The 12,662-nt window shown below is 35.5% G+C and overlaps 1 protein-coding gene across 2 annotated transcripts in view; it reads right to left on the reverse strand.

Moving 5' to 3' along the window:
• Positions 1-12,662, reverse strand: part of LOC145662836 (isovaleryl-CoA dehydrogenase, mitochondrial) — a 69,758-nt gene that overhangs the window by 22,056 nt on the left and 35,040 nt on the right. For both annotated transcript variants that reach the window (XM_081728752.1, XM_081728753.1), the window contains exons 4-5: positions 10,153-10,314; positions 3,095-3,260 (exon numbers count right to left, since the gene is read on the reverse strand). In XM_081728752.1, coding sequence (XP_081584878.1) covers positions 3,095-3,260; positions 10,153-10,314 — 328 coding nt within the window. The remainder of the gene's footprint in view (positions 1-3,094; positions 3,261-10,152; positions 10,315-12,662) is intronic.

Genomic DNA, 12,662 nt, shown 5'->3' on the forward strand with positions numbered 1-12,662 from the left:
AATAACTGATTCCCGGCCTCTTTTTATAATTAGAAATTTGGGTCCGCACTTTATACATCTTAATTGAAAGTTTGATTTGGATAATCGCACATCTGACGAATTCGAAATTTTACACAATAGTTTTACAGATTATATTCTACAATTTAGATTAATTATTGTCCTCACATACAAATCTAAATTACTAATAAAATCAGTAAAACATGACAAAAGAAACTTATAAACATCTCCAGTAAAATTTCCAATTTGCTACATGAGCCCTTATTCAAATCTAGTCTTCAACTATTAGCAATTCAAATTTCAGCCTACATGAAACATTTTGAAGCAATCATTAGGTTGATTAGCATTTTAAAAAAAGTTCCATTTTTCAAAGTTATTTTTTTTTTTTTTTTGTTATTTGCCAATTGCACATTATCACGTGATTAGTGGCACTGCAACAACCTCGCAAGACAAAACTTTTCTATATTGCCCGCTGACTCTGTTCTTTTTTTACTTTCTTGATGTCTTTATTCCTGTTTCTCCTATTTTTATCCTCCGTAACCTACGTTCCACAGACGACCGGAAACTTGGTAGTACAGCGATTATTTAGAAATTAGAACGATGAGCACGACGATTGTTAAAACTTCTTAGCATATTTCCATATCGATCAAAGTAATGTACACGAATTATTATAATCTGATGTCAGAAACAGGTGTATTTTTTCTATGTTTCTAAAAGTAATTTATTAATGTAAAGAACAAAGATCAATCAATGATATCTTGCCCGTCTTGTTCGGAAGTCTTCTGCCATTTTTCACGTGAGTTCCATGATTCCTCGTTCATAGAACGATGTCTTCACCGGTGAAAAACTAAACAAAATGATGGTTTACAGCTTCATCTGAATTGAATTTACCACGCAAAGAAATTTTCAAAGTGCGAAACAAGTGGAAGTTTGACGGCGCATGATCAGACAAGTATGGTGGGTGTGGGAATACATTTCATTCATGTTGCAATAGCTTTTGAAGATGATCAAACCTGGGTATGGTTTAATGTTGTCGTGATGGAACACAACTTCTTTACGATTAACAAGCTCTGGGTGTTTCTAGGTGATGGATTCGTTTAAATATCCAATTACCGGCAATACATGATTGATTGGTTCCTTAGTAGGAACTTGAGAGACACAACACCTTTAAAATTCCATCTAATTCCCGTTCCATTTCCTGATAAATGGTTGGCGTCCGCACCACACAATTGTAGGCTATCGATCCGAGAGATAAGTGTCATAGTGGATTTGTGGTAGTAACTTGTATTCTCTTTTACATTTTTATCTTTGCGTACTTATCGTGCTTTCGTGGTAGTATCTTTGCATACTTGCGTTTTTCACATCTACATTGCGTATCAGCAACTTCCCCGCATAACTGAACCCCATAACAATCATAAATACAAGTAGGAGACTTTCCCAACAGTGGTGAACTAAGCCCGTGGCATAATGTCACGGTATGTCAGTGTCTGAATGTGTCTACCAACAATGAGATGAAAGTATATTCATTCACTGTGATGACTCTCTGCTATTTGGACTCCGCAAGGTGCTTTGCATGCAGCTTCTTGCAGTTGGGTTTTCGTTCTGTCTTATAGACGGATGTGAGTAGGAGTCACGAATGACTATGTTCACAATCAAGTGTTAAACTGAATCGCCTTTCCAATAACGGTTTAACTTAGGTGCCATTTGATGACACTCATCCATTTAAAACCTGACACACTACTGCTCACAACAACGGACGCATTATTCTAGCATCATTCTCCAGATGACAGTAGCGTTACTAATCTGGTCCGATATAAACTGAATAACCTTCTACACACTTAACCTCTTCCATTAATAAAAATAAGTAACTAGACTGAAGTTAGAAAAATATACACAATACAAGGTAACTATCAATAAAGATGTATTTAGGAACAACTGCATACACTAAATCTTCCGAACCTGTACTGCTGTGGAAATGAGTTGAAAAGACAGAGTTGTTTGGGACATAGAATGTGAATAAGTTATTTTCTGTCATGAATTCGATATAGCAGATGAAGAAGATGAGAGAAATTTTTCAGTACCTTCGTATGTTGCAGTGTTTAGTAAAATTTTGTGGATCGTGAGATATCTGCGGTTAAGAATCTCAAAATAAGAGCAATGTTGAATCTTATTATCTATAATGAAGAACTAATTTTGTCAAATTATAATAATAGAAAAATATTTTGCGGATTATAACGATTTTTGGTTTGATAACACATCAACCCTACAGGAAGGTTTTCGTGAACTAGAATTTCTGAAAGAGGAAAGAGAGGAACTTCAAATTTCCTGCTACTTCTGAACATTTGGTCTAATTGTACAAAGCTTGGTATGAGGGGCAAATCTAAACAAATGAGAATATCTTATTCACTTGCGTGCATTCTGGAATTGCCTTCTCAATGTTAAAAGGGCGAGGAAGTTTCTTATTAATACATGTTTCTTTCGAATTAATGGACGTACGTTCCCGAAATTACGTGAGCTCTTCTTGCCACGCAGAATAGGGATACCTCGCACAACATTTGCACCAACTTTAGAAATTTCAACTAAAGACAGGCAATTTTATTATTATTATTACACGCTTCTTTTGAACCGCTCCTCATACCGTCTATACACAAAATTTGTTATATAGGTCTTTAATTTTAAAGAATATGAACATATCAATTCCTTATACGAATTAAATATTGACGATGCAAAAATGGTGACGAAAAAATATTGACCAGACTGAAATGCGGGCGAACAGCTCATTCTGTCTAATGATTTCTGTAAAGTGTAGAGCGGCCAACAACTTAAATGAAATGGGGCGCATCCAATTTTCGAGTGTTAAAAAGCGATTCATATATATGTGAAAGCTTCAACCTTGGAAAAATAATTTAGAACTAGTTTTAGGAGGTTCGAAATCTACCAACTCAATTTCTATCAACGGATTTCCTGAGTCGTGAATCAGAAACTCAAAAGCAATTAAATATTTTCATATTTTACAATACGAAAAAGGGATCCTTTTTTTACTGTAGTTTAATAAGTGAACAAGACTCGATTTAAAAGGTGAAAAAAAAGTACTTACCAGGAACTTTGCAGTCTTCAAAAATTAGTTCCCCGGTGTTAGATCCTCTCATGCCCATCTTATCGAGCTTCTGGCCTGTTTTAAAGCCTTCCACTCCTTTCTCTATTATAAAGGCAGAAATGCCATGTTGCGGTTTATCAGCATTTGGATTCGTTTTTGCATAAACCTAAAATATAGAATATAATTATTAAGAGCAATTCAGAAGTTCCCTGAGACGTTACAAAAATAATAGAATCAATTTTTAAAAAATAACGTAACCTTCGCTAAATCGACCTCTTCCAATCCTAGTGTACTAGCATTGAAAAGATTTTTAAAGAACTTTGAAGACCTGAAAACTATAATGTTCTAAATAATATGATAGAGCAGCATACGATGATAAGATGGGATGATATTTGTGACTTCTGACCATTAGAACAAGTGTTTTTCAAAATATTTTGTTCAAGTTAGTAAGAACGTCACATAATGAATACAGGAGAATTAATACAAGATCCAAAGTTTAGAAGGACACCTTTTGAATGAAAATATTATCAGTTAGTAGAGACACTGTGAATAGGTCATTAATCTCACGAACTTTAGCATACCAGGAAAATTTTATAGTACTTTCTGTAAAGAGTTTAAATTCAGCATTTCATAACAGGATGTTCCGTTAAATGAATCAGTGCCTCAGTAGAAAGCAAGTCAGGGACAGGGTACTTCGCATGCTGAATGTCAATTAGGACTGGTACAACAGTGGCCACCAGGCGGCAGCACCACTGAAACCAATTCTCTCGAATCCCAGTAAGGACTCACTCTCTTTTGTGTGTATGAAGTAAAACAATGCAACATTGAAGCAAGCAAGCTCTTGTCCAGTGACAATATGAAGACATACAGTAGGCTCTAGAGAGACCAGAAAGAAGAATCCACATGAGAAAAAACTGCATCTACCAGAAACAGGAGGACTGTATTAGGAGGCAAACTATCATATAACCCTTTTTTTCTCAACCGTTGAACGGAGCCTTTTCTCAACCCTAAGTTTTTTTTTTTTTTTTTTTTTTTGCTTTATTTTCAAAATGAATTGAAATCTTTTAAATTTTACTCCCATGCCGGCTAGGCTACAGGAGACGATGATGATGAGAAATGGGAATGAAATGGTAGAATGAAGAAAGTGGGAGAACCCGAGAAAACCCATGCACACGGTGTTTGTCCACCACAAAGTCTACTTGGTGCACCTTGCCCCCATGCACCAGAAGTGAACACTCTACCACTGAGCTAAAGCAGCCCTCTTGCTTTATTTTAATTTTTTAAGGAAGAAAGTACTATATTTCGAGGGAGTTGAAAAAGCGATATAATGAATGGAACATCGACTGGGGTAGGTATAACAGAATTCATTCGGAATATGCAGAGATGGGAAAGAAAACATGGTTCTGAATCCATAGTGAAATATATAAAACAGAAAAGTGAAAGGTTTATATATATCTATACAGGTACTATACTATATACATATCTACGATATCAGACTTAAAGTAGTATATCTATAATACTGGTTGCAACAGAGTAAAAAGATCAAAGATAGACTTTTTTCTCGGACGCTGAATTCTATCAAAAAGCCATTAGACTTCTCGCTATCCCTTACTGTTTCTGTTCTATGACGATAAATGTTGAAACGGAAATGGTTAATTTGAACCACTTCCAGTTTGAATATAGGGTTAACGAGGAGATAGAATCTTTTCTTGGGACGCTGAGTCGATTGGAACAAACCGCTTCTCGAAGTTTTTCATGGAAATCAGTATTGAAACCGGAAGTAAGAGTAAATATGAACCACTTCTTGTTTCAGCAGTGTTGCTGATAGTCATCGTTCTATGGTGATAAATAAGGCCCGGATTTTTATGTAGTACAAAGTACCGAAATATGTACATAAATATGTAACAAAAATCAATGAAATATGTAAGAAATAAGTTAAAAATATGAAAATATGTAAAAACATTTTTTCGTGTTTATTTTGTGTCTGTGCTATTTTCTTAGCTAATAAATATACTGTAACATATTTATGTAATAAAAGCTTAACAAGTGTAAATAACTTCCTACAGATACGTACAAATTTTCAAGAGAAACAAATGAAAATATGTATCAAGAGAGTAAAAAATCACATTATTGAACATAAAAAAATATTGAATTTTTTTCTAGCTTGTCTCTAACGTTTGCAAGCCACCCGAAATTACTTGCAATGTACGCTAGTGAACATTGAGCAACAGGATTTATGAACGCACTTTGAGAATCACGCACTGCTTCACTGGATTCTGCAGGAAATGTGGTGACAACTGACTACAGCATCAAAATTTTCATTGTAGAAGTTAACAGCCTGTATCCAGGTGCCCCACCGTGTCAGTACAGGCTGCGGTGGTAGCGACATGTTTGGTTGCATATAGCACTGCACACGACCAGGGGCTTTCACAAAAACTTTCTTAGTAGAAGACACAAGCTCATTGACTTCAGGGAAGTTGATCCGCACTTCCTCTGCTACACGATGTAATCCATGTACCAAACAGCACATATGAATGAGGTTTGGGTAGAACACTTTAAGCGCATCAGCAGCTCTTAACATGTACGCCGCAGCATCAGAACATAACAGAAGCACTTTTTCTGCAGGAACACTTTCTGGCCACAACACTCTCAGTCCATAATTTACGAAACGTGCAACTGTGGAATGGTTTGTTTTGTCCAAAAATTTGAACAGATCAGAAATGGCCGTGATGGAGAATCAGGGTCAAGCTTTCCTACCACCAGATTGGCAACTAACTATCGTAATACGTCTGTAGTTTCATCCACCGTAAATCATATATGCGAATCACCAATTTCAGCTCGAATGTGTTTGATAGTATCTTCATAGCACCCATCCAAATAATTCTTGCGGATAGTAGATTCGTCAGGAATGTGTCTCTTGCAATATTTTTCCAAAAAGGACGCGAACTGTGGGACTTGCAATTTGTACCACGGTATGTGTGCTGCTATGAACGCATTGGCAAGGTCTTTGTAAAATTCACTGCTGTTTTCAGATGCTGGTTTTGTTTGGGTTGAAAGTTTTTGCTTTGTGGCACGCTGTAACACCTTGTTTTTCATGTGAATAGCTGTTTTCATGTGCTGATCCATTTGCGACTTCATTGAACAGCCCCCTTTCTTATCGAATACTTGACAAAATACAATTTTACCATCTGTGGTATAAGCGTCATCCATAGCTATCCACGATTTCAATTTTGACGCTAAAGAGGAAGCCATCATTGAAAACAAGAAACTGACTCGGTCAAAAGCTGCACACTAACAAACCGGTCGCGAAACTGAATCCTTTTTCCCTTTGTTTGAAAGAAGAAGTGGCGGAGTAGCCATCGAGTCATACAAAAGCGATTTTTTAATCGATTTAAGAAACAAGTGATAAGGCCTAGCCGCTCCAATCATCTCACTCTCACAGCCCCCCCCCCCCCCCCCCCCCGTAGAGGTTGCACATACAAAAAAAAGTGAGAAAGCCAGCCAACTGTGTGCGTTTTAGTTTGTTTTGTCGGCACACATCCGAGTGGCGTCTGCTTGCAAAGGCGATAAGCACAAAAATCCTTATATTGTTTTGGGTTTTCTTTCTTTATATATAAAAAACATTTTTTTCAGGATTGGAAGCGATAACTGACGACGTTTCTTTGCATATTGTAGGGTGTACGATTTGTTTTAACCCAGCTTTCCCGCAATGCAAATCGGTTAAACAAAGTGAGAGAAAAAAATACAGATAATTAAATAAAGTATTTTTTGAGTTATTATTCCATATATAGGCCTATTTTTATTTGCGTATTATTTAAAGAAAATTAGCGAAAAGGAGCAAGGAAACTGAATTTATGTAAAAATATGTACAGTAGACGAAAAATATGTAACAGACTTCAAAATATGTAACCTGATTTTGGTTTATATGGCTCTTTACTTCGTAATTTGCGAACATTTCATATTTTCACCAGCGTACATACAAAGGAAAAAATATGTAAAAACATAAAAATCCGGGCCTTAGTGATAAACGTTAAAACCGGAAATGGCTAATTTGAGCCATTCGGTCTGAATAGAGTGTTAACGGAGAAGACGGGACATATTCTTGAGGAGCTGAATCGATTGCAAAAAACGTTATCTCGATATCTCTTACTGTTTTTGCTATGATATCTGTCAACAGACAGGTGGACGGACAAAACCTAGCTGTAAGACTTCCAACACTTATACATAAGAGTTTGGAAATCTACAAAGAGCAAATAAATGTATGTAGTGTTTATCTAGAAGCGGTTTCGACCAGGTAAACTGGGAATTGTTGATGTAAGTTCTAAATAAAGCTGGGTTGGAATGAAAAGATAGAAAATTAACAAGAACTTCATATATGAGCCGAAATAAGTGTTTGACTAGAATCAAAAATGAAAGAAGAGAATGCAACTGAAAAGCAAATTCAAAGAGAAGCTGCATCTCATCAACACTGTTTATTTTCGTTGGTGATTGACGGATTAGACATATGCGTTTTGCAGATGCTATGACGCTTTCCGCGGAATCTCAAACATAAAATAACTTTGTGGAAAAGCTGCAAAAATAAAGGGTGAAAATAAACATTAGGAAGAAGAAGGCAATGGTTATGGGATAAAACGATCTGCATCAAATACAGAATACCAGATAACTAGTTTTTAGGCACCTCGGTAGTTTTAGTGAGTTGAATTTTTGTGTCTTGCACACCGAGGATATGAAGGACAGATCTACTGTTCAAAGCACGATTGGATTATAGGACCACCGGCTTTGGCTATTGAAGATATGAAATGTGAATGTGAAATACGAGTAAAAACAAGGATAAGAATGGGAAAAAGTACGACTAATGAATAAGGATCTTTCCAGGGTGTCAAGCAAAAGTAATTACAAAATGTTTCGCGTGAAGGATTGTATCCAATGGGGCACGAACGTAAAAGTCATGAATAAGGTCTGAAAGTTTTTTAAAGTTGGTACGAGGGAAAGAGCGAAGAAAGTTAGCTGTCTTGAACGGAAAACCAATGAGGGAGTGCGGGAAATAGTAGAGGAAAACAAGAATTAAATGCAATTAAAAATATGAAGTAAAAGTGTTTGGGCATTACCTAAAAAGAACCGTATCTTAATGGGCACGTTAGAAGATTTAGTGGAAATAAAGCAAGTACACCAAATATAAGCTAGAATTGATGGATTATATTGAAACGAACAATTGTTACATCAAAACAAAGAGCTTAGCTGAAAGCCGTCATACACGGAATCTGCTCAGTTTGCGGCAAGTGGCGTGCCAGTCATGACGTGATCAATGATGATGATTTTGAACATGGAGCTCAAGTATTTTTTATTGTTAATAAAAAGATAACATTTTCTATAAAATGATACATTAATGCTGTTACATTTTATAAATATGTATATAATCTGGTGCTATCTTAATGTTTTGAATTGTCACTAAGAGTAGAATCAATAGAGAAATCATAATACATAAATGAACTAGTATCATCGATTTTGAAATAATCCTAAAATATATACGTATTTATGCCCCGTATAATAGCTAATCACTTATTTATTTAGAATACTAGCATATTACGTATTCTGGGTACGGTGGCTCAGCAGTAAAGCGCTCACCTCTGGTGCGAGAATCCTTGGCCTGTCCCAGGACATGCGAGTTTGTGGTGAACAGCATCGTTTCAGTGGGTTTTCTCGGGGTCCTCCCGTTTCTTTCCACATTTTCATTCACCAATATTTTATAATCATTCACTTTCATTATTTAGCCTAAAAGGCATAACTTTGGACGTTAAATAAAGATCTTTTTCGAATTCAATATTCTTCAATATTCAACAGATATCTTCCTATTGCAAACACCTTCCCTACGTTATCTATGTAATATAATGGAATAATTCTTCTAACTAGCACAACTGCAAAACCACGATTGCAACCAACAACACAGACCCTGTATGACACTTGATTACCTGTTCGGTTTATTCGAATATATAAAACATTACCATTATTTCATTTAAAACAATCAATAAGGTGTATATTCAACATATCTATGAAGTAATGACATAATACGTTGATGGCATTGTTTGCACCAAATTTTTAAAATCTAAATAAATACATGTGCAAATTTTAATAAAAATGATTCTAAAATTTGGAGAAAATACGCATCAGACATAAATATACCGTATATATATATATATATATATATATATATATATATATATATATATATAGATATAGATATATATTTCCAATCTAACATTTTGTAAAAAATATTATTATTAATTTTACATACAGCTCAAGTCAGGTCTAAAAAGTGACTGTTCTATGCTGTAATTCTTTCCAAGATGTTGCTCATTCTTAAATTCTGAGAGCTTTAAAAGTCTACACTTTCCTTGAATTACTCACGTGCGTACTAGATATATTTGAAGTTTTCAATATATCTAGACAATCATTTATTCGAAAAAATATTTCAATACTATCTTAACTGACAACACATTTACAGTCCTGAAAACTCCCGCGTATTCAGAAATAGCATAGCATACAGTATTTATTTTCTCACAAGCTGATGATGTTTGTAACGTATCCAAATATAAAGATATGGTCATGATTTTGACCTTTAGCACCCATGTCATTTTTTTTTTTTTTTTATATTGCTGAAAAACATCATTCATACACATTTAAATTTTATTTAATTTATTTGCCATTATATTCATTTTATTTATCTGCCATTATTACGTTACCACGTTTCTGCTTTTCATATAGTTAATTCATTCGATACTTAGTCTACTGTTTTCCTTAACAAGTATTAATTTCTAATATGGATAAATAATTTGGACAGCCGTGGTATTATAGTCGGTAAGGTGTGTCTATTTGCCAACTAGGTGATCCGGGTTCGAATACCGGTGGGAGTGGGAAACTTTTCTAGTTTTATTCTTGTTCCAACACGATTGTCTCCACACCCAACCCCTTGAGACTTCATGTGGTGTCTCAAGTTTTTACTTTAATGGTAGTTATACTTTTTTTCTTTAATTACGAAGCAAGGTCTCTCAACTACTTACCACAAGCACATCAGCATCGGGTCCATTTGTGATCCAAAATTTATTACCGTTCAGGACATAGTAGTCTCCTTTTCTCTCTGCACGAAGTTTCATGGAGACAACATCAGAGCCAGATTCTGGTTCAGACATAGCTAATGCACCAATGTGTTCTCCAGAGCACAACTAAATAATTAAAAAGAATAAGTAACTCCAATACCATCCTTCTCTTTAGTCTTAAAAGAATGGAATGAAAACAAAAAACAAAACAAAACAAAACACCACACAAATAGAGACAATAAAGACTGCGTAGTGTCTTTAATTACCGTCTTTCGTAATTAAACATATGCATGAATTTCTAGCTCCTGCTTTGGAAACAATATATTAGTTACCTGAATTCGTAAAGAATAAAAAGGTTAAGGACTTTTTAAAATTTAAAGTTAAAAATTAATAAATTTTTAACTAAATTACATTTTACATTTTTTACATTTAACATTTTTAAATGAGAATACAGTAATTACATTACTGATAAGGAATTATGCCGACCTTTTTAGAATCTAACAATATTAGGATAATTCAGAAGCAAACAACATTCTGAGATGCTAAAATACATTATGTTATTTTTCAATGCAGTCTCCGTTTTCTTTAACGCACTTTCCCATTGTTCTACAAGCTTCCGTACACTCGTACAAGAAGAAAGAAAGAAAAAAACAATGAACGTGAAGCCAGAGATACATAATCTCTTACTACAGCTCAGCCTCAATTTGTGAGAACAATGGTTCGGCAACAAGGTTCAAACTGTACGTGTAAAGGAAAGCACACCAGAGGATGCAAAGATTTCAAGAATCTAAGACAGCTGGTTGATAACACAAGCTGAACCGAATGTAGTGTTGGATGTGGTGAGTTTCTGCTTTTGTGTCCAATCTATATGTTCTTTCCTTAGAATGCAGAAACCTGTTGAACGATGGGAAAAGTATAATATACAGGCCGGTGATCATTTAGGAAATATAGAATTACACGTCGTGACCACTCTGTGTATTTTGCATCTCAACAACATGCAATTTTATTTTACTTATTAAAATGTTCTTGTATATAACAGAACATTAAATATTGCAATTGAATGTATTAAAATAAATACTGAGGTATTGTTATGTCGGAAAATGCAACTTGCCTAGTGTGGCCATAAATACTATTACAAAGCAGAAAGTGAAAACCAGCAATATGGTGTAAGGTAATTTACTGAGTGGCCAGACATCGTTCGCTTGGGCATGTTCATATCACGGGCCATCATTACCTGTTTCCATAACTGATTTCTCCTCACACGCGCCACCACAGCTTTAATAGTTTCTGTAGTTCTTGCACTTCATGTGGGGCCTTCTCTCGGCCGATTTTGAACGAACTCAGTACCAAGGAACAGCTCGATTGTACACAAGCATGCGACTGATTTTCAATTTTTCTAAGCGCGTTAAAAATTTCACTCGCTATTTTTTTCAATTTTATAAACCGCTCTCATTGCTATTCGATTTTCGTAATCCCCCATTACATTCTGCTTGTGCGGGTTACACGTCTTCCTTTCTACAACACCTCTCAACAATAAGTCATCGCACATTTTACCACAAGGTTCGTTCATTCTCCTCACAACGACGTGTTGCAGATTCTTAAATTTTGTAATAGCATTTATTGCCAAATTTGGTATATTAAAGAATGTGAACTGCACGAAGAAGTGTTAAAAACTTAGGAAATCTACACAGTATATTACGCTGTCTAAAATGTATTGAGCCTTAGGAGGTTAAAATTTAGAAAATATTTATAGTGATTTGAAAATAACCTTATGAAACCACATGTGCACCATTCAACGACCTTCTCCCATTTTTCTGACAATACATAACACCGTCGCTATTGAAGTTGCTTTAAAACTAATTTAATACCATTCACTGAGTTCTGCAGTCACCAAAACAAATGATAGTCTGACGATGCCCGGGCTATACGGTGGAAGCATTAAAAATTACCGGCTAATTTCTCTTAATTTCTGACGAATCCTTAATGTGTGAGGTCTGGAGGTGTCAGCGTGGTATACGACTCTTCCTCTTGACCAGTTCGGGCGTTTCTTTTGAATTACTAGGTGCACTTATGCTAAATGTTATCAGTACAGGTTAGAAACTATTATTATATCCGGCAGCAGCAGCTTGTGATGCACGATGCCCTTCTAATCCTACCAAGCGCACACCATAACCTTCCTGGGCGTCATTGTGGGCTTTGTCACAGACCGTAGATTTTCTCTTCGCTTCGATGACGATCTTTTTCTCACATTGTTCTTTTAAGTTGTCTACTCTTCATCCCCTATGATCAACCGCTTTATAAATGGCTCGAATTTATTACGTTTCAGTAGATATTCGCAGACAGAAATTCAACTGAGTAAATGCTTCTGAGTTAGATTATGTGCCACCCAAATGTCGAGTTTGTCGTAGCCAGCGTTCTTCAAATGGTTTAACATTGTTTATGTCCTCGGCGATGTCATGATTGCTTACATGCCA

Source organism: Thermobia domestica, chromosome 10, assembly GCF_964235325.1.
Source record: "Thermobia domestica chromosome 10, izTheDome1.hap1.1, whole genome shotgun sequence".
Taxonomy (NCBI): Eukaryota; Metazoa; Arthropoda; class Insecta; order Zygentoma; family Lepismatidae; genus Thermobia; species Thermobia domestica.